At 43.5% G+C, this 18513-nt stretch overlaps 1 protein-coding gene and 1 non-coding gene across 7 annotated transcripts in view; one reads left to right on the top strand and one right to left on the bottom strand.

Moving 5' to 3' along the window:
• FLI1 (Fli-1 proto-oncogene, ETS transcription factor) overlaps positions 1–18513 on the bottom strand; it is a 149278-nt gene that overhangs the window by 42575 nt on the left and 88190 nt on the right. For all 6 annotated transcript variants that reach the window (XM_061592965.1, XM_061592966.1, XM_061592969.1 and 3 more), the window contains exons 2-3: positions 14662–14873; positions 2660–2817 (exon numbers count right to left, since the gene is read on the bottom strand). In XM_061592965.1, the coding sequence (XP_061448949.1) occupies positions 2660–2817; positions 14662–14873 (370 nt within the window). The remainder of the gene's footprint in view (positions 1–2659; positions 2818–14661; positions 14874–18513) is intronic.
• Positions 4703–4771, top strand: TRNAL-UAG (transfer RNA leucine (anticodon UAG)). The gene has a single exon. It is a non-coding gene; the product is annotated as a tRNA-Leu (tRNA).

Here is an 18513-nt window from a genome sequence, read left to right as displayed (position 1 = left end):
CCACCACCACCACCACCACCCATTGTGGGAGCAGTGGACTGCAGCAATCTGGTCCCAGGCCATGGTCTGAAGGCACATGAGTCCAGTACCCTGCTGAAGTTAAGCAGGGTCAGATCTGGTCAGCGCCTGGATGGGAGACCGGGGTAAAAATGTAATAAATGAATAAATAATAAATAAAAGTTTTGTCTCTACCTGTGTGTATATATGTAAATGAAAACACAAATATTGCAAAATGCCCAAAGGCCTTCAGAGAACTCTTTCCAAAGGAAACCAGGTCTGCCCTGTGACCTGGAACTTTTCACTTCTCAGAGAAGTAGGGTGAGGTTAACAATATATACCGTTTGTCACCAATTTCTTCCAACATTCCTGTCTGGGTTCCCTTCATCTGGCTGAAACATCTCGTCCTAGATTCAAATGGCAAACAACGGTAGAGCATCTGCTTTACATGCAGAAGTTCTGAAGTTTGGTCCAGGTAGCACCACCAGGTAGGACTGGAAAAGATGCCTGCTTGAAACCCTAGAGAGCCACCGGCAGTCATTGCAGCCAGTACTGAGCTAGACGAACAAATGTTCTGACTGATATAAGGCAGCTTCCTATGTATGTTCCTATGTACTCCTTCACCCAACATGTAATCAGCTTCCAGAATTTACAGTGGTCAAATGACAGCCACTAGCTTAGATGGCTTCGCAAAAACTATTAATGAAGGATGGGTCTATCAGCAACTATTAGCTCTGATAGATAAATGCAACTTCTACATAAGAGGCACAATACTTGTGAATACCAAACTGTTGGAAGTGTTGGGATGCAACTCAGCCTGGGTAGGTTTGCATGGGGATAAAGCAGATGATAGAGGTAGCTTCCTAGATTGCCTTTCTGACTTAACTTGTGCTAACCTTCCTTCAAGTGCAAGCTGATATTCTTGGGGTTGCTGACCTCATTTCCAGACTCCTGCTTTTTTTCTCTTCATCCCACTTTGGGAAAGAGGAGACCCCCCCCCCTCTCTCTCTCTCCTACAAAGATAATGGAGCAATCATGGCTCCTTGCATCTCCAACCGAGTTAGATTCTGGAGGGCTTTTTGATGTTGTAGCCTCTTTTAGGAGGTGGGCTGTTCCACCATCTTATTCATGTACTTAAAAAAAAGAACAGTATTTGTTTTAGTTTTTTTTTATATATATATTAAAAAAAGGTCCTCAAATGCAAAGATGTATCACTGAACATTAAAGTCAGGATCATTCAGACCATGGTATTTCCGATCTCGATGTATGGATGTGAAAGTTGGACACTGAAAAAAGCAGATAAGAGAAAAATCAACTCCTTTGAAATGTGGTGTTGGAGGAGAGCTTTGCACATACCATGGACTGTGAAATAGACAAACAATTGGGTGTTAGAACAAATTAAACCAGAACTATCACTAGAAGCTAAAATGATGAAACTGAGGTTATCATACTTTGGACACATCATGAGAAGACATGATTCATTAGAAAAGACAATAATGCTGGGAAAAACATTATTGGGGAAGGGAGTAGAAAAAGAGGAAGGCCAAGCAAGAGATGGATTGATTCCATAAAGGAAGTCACAGATCTGAACTTACATGATCTGAACAGGGTGGTTCATGACAGATGCTATTGGAGGTCGCTTATTCATAGGATTACCATAAGTCATAATCGATGTGAAGGCACATAACAACAAAAATATTGGTTGTATCTCTTTTTTGTAAGTCGCTTTGGGTTTATTTTTATGAAGAAAAGCAACTAATAAATTTAATAAATAAACAAACAAACTAATTAGTTAGAACTAGGCACTCTTTTCTGTCTAAGTAGGTCCTTCCTATAATAAAGTAAACTCTTATTTTCCATAACAAAAGTCTCAGTGTTATAGAAACTATTTATTCATTTATTTATTAAATTTATACCCCGGCTTATGGCCAAAAGGCCCTCAAGGCGGCTTACAAAAACACGAATTTAGCAATACATCAATAGAACATAATACATCAATAAAACAATACAATTCTCAAAATTAAAGGCAAGGCTCATCGTACAGCAATCAATATACAGCTGTTTTCCAAGCTGTGTGTGCTGCTAAATTAATCCAACACAGATGTCACCTATATGCCTTGTTTGTGAGTTCTTAGAGGTATCTGTGTGGTCACTGTTAAAATGATGGACTAGATCAGGAATGAGGAACCTGTGACCCTGATCCCTCACCATTGGTCTTACTGGCTGGAACTGATGGGAGTTGGAGTCCAACAGCATCAGGAGGGCCACAGGTTCCCCACTGTTGCACTAGATAGGGTTGGCAAGACCGTAGCCAGATCCAGCAAAGTGATCTTGCATTCTTAACCTGCCAGCGACTCACATGGTATTATGGAACTTTCAGTAACAACCACAGTAAAAATGACTTGTCAAAAAGCCCCACAGTGCTCCATCACTAGTATGTTTTCTTGATGAGTGAGAGGTTGCATTAGTTGAAAACCAGAGCTTGGAAAAGTTACTTTTTTAAACTACAACTCCCATCAGCCCCAGCCAGCATGGCCATTGGATTGGGCTGATGGGAGCTGTAGTTCAAAAAAGTAACTTTGCCAAGCTCTGTCCAAATTACACCAAGTCTGAAAATGTATCCAAATTGGTGTCAAAGTTCTGGAAACTAGTGGTCCCCTACCTGCTGGAACAATGACTCTCCTCTCATTGGTTGTCATGTTGGGGGGAGGAGGGCCGTTCTTCTCATCCATGTAGGTGCCGTAATTCAAGGGGTTGGATTCTGTCCCAGCACCAACCAGCTTGCTACATTTGGTAACACTGCAATCCACTGGGGACTCCCTGAAATGCAAACACAGATGTTAGTTTAATTTTGTGCAAAAATTGTCTCTGGTGCAACTACATGGCTACCCTATCATTAAGCACAGGGAGGTGGCTGCCTCAGGATGCCAATTGTGGGTCTCAAGAAAGGGTAGCAAATGTATTGTTACTATATTGTTTTTATTGCATGGAAGGGAGAGGGGTGTTTGTGGAATTTTTTGCCCCAGGTGCTGAAGTAACTTGGCTTGTTTTGGGTACTATGCACCTTGGGGAAAGGATGAGGGACATCATAGGGAGGTGATTCCTGCTTTGAGCAGGGGGTTGGACTCGATGGCTTTATGGGCTCCTTCCTACTCTACTATTCTATGATTCTATGACCATTTGCCCCAGGCAAAAAAATGTCTTGGGTCAGCCCTGTACAACCATGAATATCCTCCCTCCTTGTCCTCTCATAAAAATAAGGATGTGCTAGTATTATGCCTAACTTGCGTTTGGTACCAAATTTTCCATTAATTCACTTATTCTCAATAGCTGAGGATTGGGTTTTAATTTAATGAATTTCTGCAGCTATTTTTGAAAATACTTTTTTTAAAAAAATCTGCCTCTAAAACATCGATTGTGAGAATAATTTATCTATATTTCCTTTTAAAATATCAATATTTCCTTCAATATATCAATATTTTAAAAGAAAATATTGATATTTCCTTCAAAGTAATAATAGTTCTTTTAAAAATATTAATATTAATATTTTTGGAGCAACCCCCCCCCCAAAAAAGACCACGGATTGGAAAAAGCAGCAGCAGCTAGCGGATACAGAACGAACTTGAATTGATGCCAGCCTGTTAGATCAACGGAATGCTTTTGAACAGGCACCAGCCAACAGATCCCATCCCTACACAAAAGCTAAAGCATATTCATTAACCAGTAGTGATTGGTGCCCGTTGGGACTAGCAGGGCGGGAGGCAGAGAGACCAATAGTAGGCAAAGTCAGAGCCAATGACTGGCAAAGCCAACTCATTCTAGTTTTCTTCTCACCCTTCTCCATGCTACCCTCCTGGACTGATTGTATGTATGTATGTATGTATGTATGTATGTATGTAGGAAGGAAGAAAGGAAGGAAGGAAGGAAGGAAGGTATTGATACCAGACTGAGGCTGGTGGGGCACAGCCTCATTTGCCCTATTGGACCAGCCTCCACTGTCATTAACTCCTCCTGACACACATGGAACATGAGGTTTTTTGTCCACCTGCAACTTATTTATTTATTTATTTATTTACAGATACAGAGGTCTTCTGTATCTTTAAAAGTTGTGCAGGGGGAAGGGAAAATTCCACCTTGTGGTTTTTCCCATTACAGTGTTGCAAGAACACCTGCACATGGCTGACTTTCTCTTCTCCTAAAGATACAGGATCAGTCTCAGGCCCTGAACCTGGCAACCCTATGAATTATGTTCTTACCCTTTACCCAGTAGGATAAGCCAAGGCATCATTCAGTTCTTTCAATAGAGAGGTTCCAGGGGGTGGGGAAACCATGCATTGTAAGAACACATGAGTGAGGGTCATGAGGTTGTGCAGGCTAGTTCCCACTGCTGATGCACAGAGCAGCCACACCCCTGCCACCTACACTTTTGTGCAGCATATGAAAGGAACACTGCACACATCCCGATGTGTGCCAGCATAGTTCCTGCATGTGTAGCGGGATGCTGATTGGGCCAAGGTACCCTCTCACATGGAAGAACTCTACACAGATACATAAAGACACACATGAGGAAGAACCAAAGCTCAGTGGTAAAGCACATCATGCTTTTTATGAAAAGGTCCTTGGTGTCTTTGCATAGGGCTGGGAAACTCTCCTATCTGAAATGCTTGACAGTCACTACCATTGTAGGCCAAGTATAAAGGGAAGGGCTGTAGCTCAGTGGTAGAGCATCTGCTTTAGATGTAGAAGGTCCCAGGTCCAATCCCTGGCATCTCCAGGTAGGGCTAGGAAAGACAAACCAATGCTAAACAAACCCATGGATGGCAAAGAGTGTGGCCACTGCATGTGTCACTAGCAGAAGGCAGAGATAGCCTGCATGGCCTTGGGGGCTCACTTTCATGTATGATCTCAATGCACATTCGGCGGGGGGAAATCATCTGAACTACCATCTGGCACACACAGAGATGAGAGAGTGTGACTAAATGGCATTGAACATAACACAAGAGAGAGAGAAAAGTGGCTAAATGGCACTGAACACAGGAGCATAAGAAAAGCCTTCTGGACCAGGCCAATGGTCCATCTAGTCCAGCATCCTGTTCTGACAGTGGCCAACCAGATGCCTATTGGAATGGAAAGAATCAACCCCATTCACTGCAAAGGGAAGCCTGTGACTGTATGCTGAATTCCCATCTGGTGAACAAGCCTAAAGGATTTTCCAATTGAGAACATTAAAATTTGTTTGTTAAGGCGCGGAGGCAGAATTACTCTAGCGTAGTTATCATGGCTGGGAGATAAACATTCCGCTGAGATATTCTTGAGGCAGATGGTAATTTTTTCCTCATGTCTTTCTGGGGAGAAACATTGCTTGGAAATGGAAATAAGATGTATAACTTACACATGTTAGAATTTAAGGTTGCACTATTTTGCCTACTGTTTTTCCAGGCACGGAACCAACGTCAGCCTTAAGAGAGGCAAATTGCTGAAGTTTTAATGTCCCAGTGGCAGCCAGAGGAGAGTTTGAGCAACTGCAGGGCAGGCAAGCCCTGCAGGCAGAGAGAGAGAGGCGAGGAGAGGGCTGCGCATGCCTAATAGTTTCTCGCTGGCAGTTGAAATTCTCGGTGTCAGGTGTTAAAAGCTGTAAGTATTTGGAGTGCAAAATACTTGGCACTCTGCAGAGTTTTACCTGGAGGGATTTATGGTCTTTTCCAAAGTACAGTTTGCGCTGCCAGCAGACCTATAAGATGAGGCATCATTGGAGAGCAGCAACTGCTGCCAGGACGTGCGGTTACATATCGCAGGACAGGGTGGCTAACCTGTGGCTCTTTAGATGTTGGACTCACTGATGGCTGCCATCCATTAGGACTGGGAGGGCAGAAGGCAGAGAGACCAGTAGTCCAAGGAGCCAGAGCCAATGACAAGCAGAGGCAATTCATTCTAGTCATGTCCCCATCCTTCTTACAAGGGCAACACTGAGGCTAAGGGGGAGGAAGCTGGCAGGCAATGCCACCCACTGGGCTAGCTGTAAGTAAGAAGGCAGGCCAGTGTGGTCTGGCTGAGGTTGGTGGGGCAGTGTCCTATTACCTCTAATGGACCAGCCTCCACTGGTTGGACTCCAGTTCCCATCAGCCCCAACTAGCTTGGCCAATAGTCATGGCTGATGGGAGTTGTAGTCCAGCAACATCTGGAAGGCCATGGGTTAGCCACCTCTCTAGAAGGTCTCTGCTTAGCAGCCTTGCTTGGCTGTGGCTACACTAATGTTACACTGGTGTTTCTCACAGTGTGAAGGGCAGCCACAGCTAACTATAAACACTCAAGTGGACATGTTGGAGAGCACCAATTAGCTGCAGCAGCTCCCCAGCACAAGTCCACTTGGCTTTTAAAGATGCATGTTTATTCCTTCACACTGGACATCAGTGGTGGGGAACCTGTGGCTCTCCCGATGTTGCTGGACTACGACTCCCATCAAACCCTGGCCAGCATGGCTGACGGCCAAGGATAATGGGACTTGGTTCAACAACATCTAGAAGGCTGCAGGTACCCTGCCCCTATTTTACACATTTGCTTTAGGGAACAGCAGATGTAGGCAAGGCAAATATGATTGCCGTGTAAAGTTTGAAGAGGTTTTCATTCCAGCCAGACCTGAGGGCAGCTGACACCACTTTTCAGATCATTCTGCAGCCAACCCTAATATGGACCTATTGGTGAAGGGCAGGCAATAATAATAATAATAATGTTGCAAGCAGAGAATGGGGTGAACAGATTGCTTGCCACTAAATAATAACAATAATAATAATGCTGCAAGGAGAGAATAGGGGTAAACAGATTGCTCTGCACTAAGGGGGCTGCTACTACTGAGAAATGATTTGGGAAAGTGAGTCAAGTTGCATTCCACAGGAAGGAACAATGGTGCCCATTGAGGCTGGTGGGGAACAAGGCAGGGAGGCCAACAGGAGGTGGAGCCAGAGCCAATAATAGGAGGAGCCAACTGATTCTGGTTTTGTCCCCATCCTCATCCCTCCTAACAGCAATGCTAAGACTGAGGAGGAGAAAGCTGACAAGTGGTGCCACCCACTAGAATGGATGGCAGTCACAAGGCAGGCAGGTGGGGGCTGGATGAGTACAGATTGAGGTTGGTGGGGCAGTGCTGTATTTGCCCTAATGGAACAACCTCCACTAGGAAGAAACTAAATAAAAGGAGGAAATGCCTGAGACGATCCTTTGGTGCCATTGCACACAGTACATGGTGACTAACCCTGCAGACCTTCAGGTTTTGTGGGACTTCAACTCCCATCATCACCCACCAGCATGGCCAATGGTCAAGGATGATGGGAGCTGGAGTCCAACAATGTCTGGAGGGCCAAGGGTTAGCCATTCCCTGAACTAAATGGTAAGAAATCTGGGTCGGGCTCCAGGATGTGTCTGCAGAATCCATGGGTCTGCATCTGCACACTCACGCCTCAAATATTTTGGTGTAAGCTTAAAACATCTGAGGTATAAGTACACCAAAATCAGAGCATGAAATTACCCCCCTGCCCCAAAAGGGAAACGTTTAGCCAGTGCTTGTGTGTGTATGTGCATGTGACAGTACTTACTGGTATGGAATACAATCACCTCTTTTTTTGCTCCCCATAGCAGCCAGTTTGTGCTAGTACCCACAGCACTTTTATCAAGATATGAGGAGGACAAGCACCTCATATTTTTCAACAAAAAGCACTGCCTTTAGCACAAGGAACAGTCATCCACAAAGTCAGCAACTCAGATTATATCTGGTCAAGAAAGTACAAGGAATGTTTAAGAGGTCATTAGCACCTTATAAACCTGGGTAGCTGTGGAAAATGAGAACCCTATGCAAACAGGGCTGGCTGACAAAAGACACAGCAGGAGACCAATTTGCCTGGTGTGGAGTGCATGCACACAGAGCATGTATTATGAGCAAAGGGCTATGAGCATTTGGCCCACTGTGGATATAGAAGGCAGCCTAAGGCCTGTCTGAAGAATATGATAATAGTGATAGTCTTTGTTTTTTTCCCCCTGTGTCGCAGAGCTTGGAAAAGTTACTTTTTTGAACTACAACTCCCATCAGTCCCAGCCAGCATGGCCACTGGATTGGGCTGATGGGAGTTGTAGTTCAAAAAAGTAACTTCTCCAAGCTCTGGTCAAAGGAACATAGGAAGCTGCTCTGATCCTTCTAGCTCAGTATTATCTACACTGGCTAGCAGCAGCTGTAGCCCCAGTTTCAGACTGGGACCTTTCCAACCCTGCCTAGAGATTCTGGGGCCTTCAGCATGCACACAGCTGAAAGAACAATAGTTTCAAATCCCAGATTAAGGGAATTAGTTCCCTACCTCCGTGCAAACTGATTAATCAGGAGTAAGTATAAGGTAGAAAATTGCTTCAGGGACATGAAGAGTTGAGCCTGCTGAAGATTCTGCCACACATGGAGGCTAGATTGACCTTCTAAAACAGGGATGGAGAACCCATGACCCTCCAGATGTAGTTGGACTAAAGGTCCCATCATCCCTGGCCATTGGATATGCTGGCTAGGGATTGATGGGATTTGGAGTCCAATAATGTATGGAGGACCACAGGTTCCCTGTCACTGTCCTCAAAGCAGCAGGATGTTTACATTGCAGCTTCAGAGATTTGGAATGACCTCTCATGAGAAGCACATCTTGGTCCTTCCTGGTTTTCTTTCCCAGAGCTTTCCAGATATATTTCTTTTTCAGCAGTGGTGGAAGACCTGTGGCCCTCCAGATGCTGTTGGACACCAAATCCATAAGCCCCATCCAACATGGCCAATGGCCAAGGATTATGGGAGTTGTAGTCTAGCAACATCTGGAGGGCCACTGGTTCCTCACACCTGTTTTTCAGTTCATCTTGGATAGCTCTATCGCGGGGCCTTCTGTTGCTGTGATTAATTAATATTGTTTTGTTTATTGTGTGTTTGACATCTCTCTGTGTTTTATATTTTCTTTTTTGTAAACCACCTTGAAAAGACAAAACTGTGTTTTAGAGGGCATGTTAGAAACTCATTGAATAAATATTATTATTATTATTATTATTATTAATACTTTCAAAAATGTTCTACTTCATTTTGAAATCTATTGAAAAGTGATGTAGAAATGGTTTAAAATAATATAATAAAGATACCAGGCATTCCCTTGGCTATTCCTGATTAGCTAACTTGGGTTAGCCGGGACCCAGCGTTATATGCCTTAGAGTAGCCTTTCCCAACTAGTGGGCCACCAGATGTTGTTGGACTACAATTCCCATCTTTCCTGACCATTGGCAATGCTGGCTGAGGCTGATGGGAGTTGTGGTCCAACAACACCTGGTGGCCCACTAGTTGGGAAAGGCTGCCTTATACCAAGTCAGACCATCTAGAATTGGCAGCAGCTTTCCAAGGTTTCAGAAAGAGGCTGTTCCCAGCCCTACCGTAGATGCCAGGGATTGAGCCTAGGACCTTTAGCATGCAAGGTTTCTACCATTAAGCTACAGCCCCTCCCACTGTTCAATTTCATGTGGCTTCTTAACTCCCTAGAGAATACACATCATCTTGCAGGCTATATCAGCACAACATTTGGGCACAAAGTAGTGATCATGGGGAAGAAATTCTGCCACCCTTTGAAATTTGCACTTTTTGAATTTTTCTTTGTCATCCTCCAGCCAAGTAATGTGTACAAAACTGCTAGGGTAAAATGTGCACAAAAATGGATATATTAGTGAAAGCAACATACAAAAATGAATTGTATTGGGGGAAACGCTTTCAAAAATGTGTATATTACGCAAGACTGCATTAAAATGTGTATATGAAGAGAAGTTAACACTAAAAGGCTGATGGATTTCCATGGGGACTTTCAGCAAAAAACATCACAAGCTGATGTGGAAATGTGGAGAACGGAACTTAAGACTGGAAAAAAGAGAAATGGAAATTGACAGATTTGCCTATCCCTTGTTTGAAGCACAGGTGAAGCAGAGAATAAAGGCTGTTTTCTTGGGAGGCAGCTGAAGCCCTATAAAGAGGGTGCATTTGCAGGGAGGGGGACAAGAGAGAAAGAAAGTGAAAAAAAGTGGGGACAAATGGACAGTGTTTACTATTGAGCATCCAAGTGCATCATGTATTGAAACCTAACACTTTGAGGGTCTCAGCTCTGCCAGGCAGCTGATAGGCATGTGAAATAAGGTGATTGAAGTTTGGTTGGAGGAGTGACATAACTAACCACTAAAACAGAAGCTCTGCATTATTTGTGGAAAGAGGAGGAGACCTTTCTGCATGGCATAACGCCGTGTATGCCAGTTGATTTGCTGATTATGGTACTCAGGCTAAAAGGGTTATCAAGTCTCAAGCTTATTATCAACTCTTCCCTTGCGTTTGCAAAATGAAGAACGTTCAGAATAATTCCAGCCAGCCTCCCCCTCACCCCCCGCTCTGGCCAAGATTGGGACAATTTGCACTGCTTTTCAAGGACCCTCCATCTCCAGGAAACTAAAGGAAGAGAAATCATAATAGCCAAGGTAACAATGAGAACAGGCATTAAAAGGCCCAGTTGCTTTCATGACTGCAGTTGATAACTAGGGTTTCTCTCTGGATCGGTTTGCCGTTATTAATGAATTAAGCTGGGGAGAAAGGTAAGTATTATGGACCCTGATGGGTGAGGGAAGGGTGTATCATATATAGAGAAAGGAGGAGGATGGAAGAGCCAGGATTAACATTCAGTATGTAGCGCAATAGAGCCTAGGAGGCTTCCAAATCTTTGAGATAAATAAAACCACAATATATTTGAGAGGACGGTTTAGACATAAGAACATAAGAACATAAGAAGAGCCTGCTGGATCAGGCCAGTGGCCCATCTAGTCCAGCATCCTGTTCTCACAGTGGCCAACCAGGTGCCTGGGGGAAGCCCGCAAGCAGGACCCGAGTGCAAGAACACTCTCCCCTCCTGAGGCTTCCGGCAACTGGTTTTCAGAAGCATGCTGCCTCTGACTAGGGTGGCAGAGCACAGCCATCATGGCTAGTAGCCATTGATAGCCCTGTCCTCCATGAATTTGTCTAATCTTCTTCTAAAGCCGTCCAAGCTGGTGGCCATTACTGCATCTTGTGGGAGCAAATTCCATAGTTTAACTATGCGCTGAGTAAAGAAGTACTTCCTTTTGTCTGTCCTGAATCTTCCAACATTCAGCTTCTTTGAATGTCCATGAGTTCTAGTATTATGAGAGAGGGAGAAGAACTTTTCTCTATCCACTTTCTCAATGCCATGCATAATTTTATACACTTCTATCATGTCTCCTCTGACCCGCCTTTTCTCTAAACTAAAAAGCCCCAAATGCTGCAACCTTTCCTCGTAAGGGAGTCGCTCCATCCCCTTGATCATTCTGGTTGCCCTCTTCTGAACCTTTTCCAACTCTATAATGTCCTTTTTGAGATGAGGCGACCAGAACTGTACACAGTATTCCAAATGCGGCAGGGACAGATGGACACATGCACACCAGTGTACTTTCTCTGGTGGTTTACTCATTCACTGTTGCTCTATTTCTTGGGCAGAGAAGCCACCACTGCACATAAGGTCAGCAGGGCTGGTGCCAGGTTGGGCCCTGGCTTCAATAAGCCCACACACATGCCCCACATACCTCTCTGTCAGAGTGAATGCTGTGCACGCATACTTGCCATTACCCAAGATTTATCCATTAGATAATTTTAACACTCTGGTCTAAAATGGTCTTACTCCCCATCCCTCTGTAGATAGTAATATGTTGCTTCAACATTATTTCAAAAAGTGGTTCAGTTAGCCCTAATGGGTTTGGGGCCCATCCTTCTCATTCTGCTGAAGGGGGGGAGGCTAGATATCTGCCCCCAAGTCCTATTTTGTTGGCACCACTGTTGGACCACTGTCCCCATTTGGCTCTGGGTGCCTCAGTCACCACCCCTCCTCTTAACCACACCCTACTACATGGCCTATGAAGGCCCTGGACACATCAGTTCCCCCATGTCTCCAGAAACCATCCTCTTGTACATGCCATTCCCTTTCCTCTTTGCCCCTCAGCAGTGGTCCCTTTGTGACAACATGGTTTCTGAACCACCCCCAACAGAGGTATATTTTTAGCATATGTTAAGTGCAAACTCAGGAAGAATGGGTTAACGATAACAATAGCAAGAAGCAGCCCTTTCAACTAGCCTTTGAGGGAAGGATGGGTGTGTGCGTTGCATGCAGAAGGTTCCAGGTTTGATCCCTGGCATCTCCAGTTAAATGGGACAGGTAACAGGCTATTTATTTATTTGTTTGTTTGTTTGTTTGTTTATTTGTTTATTTATGTCATTCCCCACCCCCTAAAATCAACCAGGGAGTTTCGGCTATGGGGCGGTATACAAGTATAATAAATAAATAAATAATCAATCAATCAATCTCAAAGTGATTTACAACCTAAATGAGAAAGTCCTGTCTTTGCTCAAGACCCTTGGGATCCTCTCCCAGTCAGAGCTACACGGATCAGTGGACTGACTTGGTGTAAGGCAGTCAAGCGAGGGCTGAAAGGCCCACCCCGGGATAGGAAAGTCTGTCAATTTCAGTTTCTCTCAATTTCTTATTTATCCAATCAAGTCCAGTTCTCCACATTTCCAAATCAGTTTGCTATTTTTTTTAAAAAAAGTCCTCATGATATTTCATCAGCGAATTTCTCCTGATGCACACATTTGTATGCAGTTTCCCCTAATATACACAGTTTTGTAAAGCAATTTCCCCTAACATAATGTTTTTTTAAAAAATGTTATATTTTACTAAGGTATGCATTGCTATGCACACTTTATGCTTTTTATGTGCAGTTGTGTACACTTGGCTGGAGAACTGCATTGCAAAATTTGGAGAAGTGAGAATTTCAAAGGATGTGTGTGTTTCAATATATTGTTTTGAAAAGTGCAAATCAGGCAGGTCCGCCTTTAAATGTGAACTGCACTGAATATCTCCCCCAGCAACATTAGTTCCAACCATTGACTCACTTCCATATGGGACAAGAGGTAAATAAATGTCTCTTTCCTTTCTATGCAGCCAGTGGTAATGGTCAAGTCTCCCCTTTTAGGACTCAACTGCTACTCTTTTACAGTCTCTGGGATGTTCATATGAGATAGGGAGGAATTTTCCACCTATGTCTCTGAGTGAGTTTTGAGAGAGGTATATAATGCAACTCAGGCTGAGGCACTAGAAATGGCTCCTCCTGGACAAAGGTATCTTGTCCACAGTTGTCCGTGCTCTGGTAACATCTCATTTGGACTACTGTAATGCCCTGTATGCAAGGATGTAAAAAGGCATCATTTTGTCCTGCATTCATTGCCAAAAACTACATCTTCTGCCAAAAACTACATTTTTGGTCTCACTGTCTATTGTGACAAAATGATGCAACTTACATAATTTATATAATTAATTACATAAATTACATCAGCTATGTTGTCATTACGTTACTTCACCACATTCATTTCAGTGCAAGGAAACATGATGCAAATGGGAAAATACTTAATCAATTACGTATTGCTTGTACACTGAAAGCGACAACAGCAAATGCTGATCATATTCGCTGGCTTGATTTCCATTCTGGACATGGGTCAAATAAGTAAACACATGGCAATTTCTGCTCCCATTTTATTTTTGGTGAGAATTCCCCAACATCACTAGTTGTATGTGGGCTGAAGACTGTTTAGAAGCTGCAGTTGGATCAAAATACACCAGGACCAGGCATTTAGAGTACGCCAACACAGCCAAAATTAACACTGCCGTCTCTAAGATGTCGGGCTTAAAATTTCCATTTACAGTCCCATAGCCCTAAGCCTTAACCAGCCTTAAAATGAAAGAGTCAGACACTCCTCCCACCAAGTTGTCCTACTTGAAGATATATTTGTGAAACTATAATAGCTGGTAATCCAGTACAGACACAGGCACTAGAAAATATTTATCTGGTTCTTGCTAGAAGGATAACAATTTAATTGGCTAGAGGAGCTATATATATTGTCCCCATTTCTTTCAGAGCTTGAGATTCCTCAGAATGCGCCAAGTATTCTTTTTATCTGCGTCTAGGCACTGCTTCTGAATTTTCTCCTATCGGACAAAAGATATAAAAACTCCACCAGAAACAGTGACATCACCCAGGAGCAAATGGCAATTCTCACCCGTATCTTGATCATGGGATTAACGGGTTGTAAGTTTAAACAATACATTATAACCACTCTGTTCACTTGTGGGAACCCCTCCAGTGAAAAGCATAGAAAAAGGTACCTATTGCCAAACTATTGCTTGCTTCATTTCTATATGGAAATCCATACGTCCATATTGCAACATTTTGTTGCAAATTTCACTTTTGGTTTTGCTGATGTTTTCCAATCAACGTAAATCAGATGTGTATGTTCAATGCTGGTGTTGGGAATGACTGAACAAATGCCCAGTCACATTGGCATGTCAACTGCAGCAACTGTCTTAGTTTTTCAGAGAGGGTCCTCTTAAAGAGGTCTCTAAAGAGATTGTTGGCCATGTTATAAGAATGTATAATCTGAACTTCAGATGACAGAATGAGAATCTTCTCAATGTGCACCCCGATCCTATCATCTGAACTTCCTCACAGAGCATCCCAAGCATGCATCAACACATCCTGCTCATGCGCACCAGACAGGCATTTTGTCTTTCTCACCTGGATCCATTCATATGATCATATTCCCTCTTAACATTGACTCGCACTGGCTGATTGATCCACTCCTGCTGGGGAGGTAAAGGGTTGATCTTGTGAGGCTGGCCATAATCAGGGTTCCCTGAGGCTGTCATGTCTGCTTTTGGGAGATGGGCAGCAGCTCCGTAGGTGGAATCAAAGAGAGACTGATCTTCACTCACCACTGAGAGAGCCTCCTAGATATCAAAAGGGAAGAAACAACAAATTAAAACTGATTGTCATAACTAGACAAGAAACTCATGTCCCAACTTTGAGTTGGCAAGCAGCTGTCCAGACAGGCTCTATCTGAAACTGGAATTTACCTCACAGTTGCAGATTGAATCAGATCTTTCGTACCTCCTCCCCACTATTCAGCGAAACTCACAGGTTCTTATTCTTAACTGGAGCTTGCTGAAACCTGGAGCAAAAGGTTAACAGAGCAGTAAACTGCTTCCCCTTATTTTGACAGTGTGCTGGTTTTAGAATAGCTAAGGGCTAGAGACAGGGGGAGAAATTTGGTTCCATTTTGATGCAAACCTACCAAAACAATGCACAAACTAACACACATCCATCTTTTAAAATTCACACTCCTCCGAATTATGTGATGCAGTTCTCCAACCAAATAATGTGTATAAAATAGATATATTAGGGGAAAGTGTTCCTTGTTCAACAAGTCTTCTAAGCTCTTTATCCCAGTTGGTATCTGTTTTGGAATCCAATTGATTTTATGCATGTGCTGTTGTTTTAAACTGTTTTTATATTTTATTTTTAAATTATATAGGTAACTGTTTTAGTATGTTATTATATTGTAAAATGCTTTGAGATTCATCAATGGAATTAATAACAGCAGCAGAAGCAATGCATATATTAGTAAAAATAACATATAAACTGCAGTTTGCTAGAGAAAATTGCTTGACAAAGTGTGTATATTAGGAGAAATTTCCATTAAAATGATGACAACATTTTTGTGAGGACTTTAACAAAAAAATATCAAACTGATGCAGACACCACCTAAACATAAGAATGGGAAACTGGGAAACTGAAAGACTCTCAGATTGACAGATTTGCTCATCCCTACAAAGGTGTGATACACATGAAAAGCCACTGTGTGAAGGCCACTTTATAAATCAATCCTCCTGACAGCTGTGTCCAAGCTGGAAAATTGTAGTGTGTAAAGTGTGCCTTATTACAGTGAAACTCACCAAATCTTGGGTGAGTATTAGCATTCACAAGTTGAACATCATGACAATCCTGGGCAAACTTTACAACTGTCCAAAAATTCAAAAAGAAATGCAGCAACAAATGGCTCTTGTGTTGCCTTAAAGTCTAACCAATGTTATTGTGTATAAGCTTTAAAGTGCCACCAGACCCTGTTGTCATTTTTTGCTACAAGAGACTGACATGGGTAGCCCTCCGGAAGTTTATCACTCGCTGTCTGATAGTCACCTAAAAGGGATCATCAGCTTTAACTTGTGCATGTCTGAAACGTGGAAAGATAAATATCTATTGTCACACATTCACAAACATAATCAGGGCTCATCAGTGATGGCACGTGAATGACATATTCAGCACATTTGGGTTTTTCCCCCCTATAACACAGGTAGGGAACCTCAGGTGCAGGGGCCAAATATGGCTCTCTAGATCTCTATATCTGGCCCACAAGACTGGCCCTCAACACCCTCCTTGAGTGTTTTTGCCTGGCTGGAAGGTGTCCTTGAACTCTGATAATGTATCTTGGTTGTCCAGATGGAGCAGAGAGAGGCTGTGCAAGTGTGTACAGGAGCTAGCATACTGCACAAAAGTATAATTTGCATCCATTGCTTCAACCCACCCACCACTGGCATATAGTCCTCAGAAGGTTGCCCAGATGGGAATGTGGCCCTCTGTCTGAAAAACGTTCTCCACCCTTGCTACAACACATATGTGGGAGAGTGAACAGTTAGTTACTGAAGCAGCCAAAGTGGTGCCCTCCAGATGTTGTTGGATTCCACCTCCCATCAGCCCCAGCCAGCATGGCCTATAGTCAGGGATGTTGGGAGCTGCAGTGCAACAACATCTGGAGGGTGCCACATTGGCTACCTCTGTACTTAAATAATCAGGGTGCTCTCATAACCCTTCATCTTTGCGTTGCGCTCCCTCCGTAATCTGCAATTACAATGGTAGATAAAGGTGCTACTATTGCCCAGCCAGGCTAGCAACGACTGCCACGAGTGCCTTCTGTGCAGCACAATTGCCTGTCCTGATCTTCGTCAAGTTGGCCAGACCAAACCTGAGACAAGGGCCTTGTGTTTATATTCTACATTATATTGTCCTTGGTAGAGAGCCAGCGTTCGCTTTCCCCATTTTTTAAGCTACATTCCTGGCATATTGCTGTGGGCTCTGTCTGTGGCCAAGCTGCGTACAGCCCAGGTTCCCGCGACTGTCGACGCAACCCAACCCCCTGCCTTTCCAAGGCAGCTGCATGCTGCATGCTGCAGAAGGCTGGCTTTTACAGCTCCCGCTCCTGCTGAAATGATGGTGGGGTGTAGCTTGGGAAAACACCTTAAGAACTGGGCTCCTGCTGGGAGGAAGGGCGGGATATAAATCAAATAATAAATAAATAAATAAATAAATAAATAAACTAACAGAGGTACGGAAAGAATTCATACAAGAAAACAGTTTCTATTCCTGGGGCCAAAAGCCAGAGCAGGTTTTTTTAAAGCAAGATAGCAAGGGACTTGAACTCTGCCAGATAGTGGAGGGCTTGGAACCCAAAAAGCTTTCCAACCCATGTTGCCGACAGTAGCTCTTCTGCTGTCTGTCTGCCTTCCTCAAGGCTGCTGCTCAGTTTGGGGGCAGAGCTGTAGCCCTATGAGTGGAGAGTGCTTGGCACAGACAGGGATAATTCAAACCCCTCCCTTTCAAATAAAGTCTTTATAACCCCTTTATTCATGGATATATAAGGGAAAGCACACAGGCAGAATCCTACCCAATTCCTCAGTTCAATTCAATGACAAATAATTCAATTCAATGACAAATACACAGCTATCTGTCGGGTATGGTTTAAGTTGGATTCCTGCATTGAGCAGGGGATTGGACTCGATTGGACTTAAAAGCCCCTTCCAACTCTAGTATTCTATGATTCCGCACTATTATACAATTCAGCCATTATGAATGTATTAGATTGTGCCAACTTATGTTCTGGCTATCTAACAATGCTTATCCACCCCCTCAGCCCACTTCACTGCAAAATGTCTGGCTCAGGCATGGATCAGGGGGTTGATTGGCCCAAGACATTTCAAGTCTGTAGACCCTTCCTCAGGGGCAACCAAAAAATGGCCACAGTGTTGTTGGTGTGGAAGATATTTGGGGGCCATCTTTCTCTGAAAGAGCTAAAACAGTTGCCCCAGAGGAACAGTTTACAGTAGGGAAGAGTTTCCAACCCTCACCACTGCCAGATTTATGAACAAACTGTGGCTTAGGACCTCACATTATGTGAGACCTCTAAATTTACTGGAGATAACTAAGAAGTTTTATTAGAATTGAAATTGTTTTGGCTTAAATAACCTTTCATATGAAACCCACCACCAAAATTCTGAACCCTGACTTCTCCATCTCAGTCCACACCCAATCCCATCAACTTCCCTTCCAGGGCTGCTGGACTACTTGCATCATCCACAAGTTGCAAGCCTTACCGCAGACCTCAAGAAGAGACAATGGGAGCTAGACTACCAATACATTCTAAGTCCTGTTCCACAGCAGGCAAAATGTCCGCCCTGCCCCCCCCTCAGTTCATCCTCCATCCAGGAAAGTAGAAGACATGGTTTCCAGGACACATTCTAACATAAGAACATAAGA

The sequence above is a fragment of the Rhineura floridana genome, chromosome 12 (genome assembly GCF_030035675.1).
Source record: "Rhineura floridana isolate rRhiFlo1 chromosome 12, rRhiFlo1.hap2, whole genome shotgun sequence".
Lineage (NCBI taxonomy): Eukaryota > Metazoa > Chordata > Lepidosauria > Squamata > Rhineuridae > Rhineura > Rhineura floridana.
Note: the sequence above shows the minus strand (reverse complement) of the source record. Positions and strands in the feature narration are given on the sequence as shown.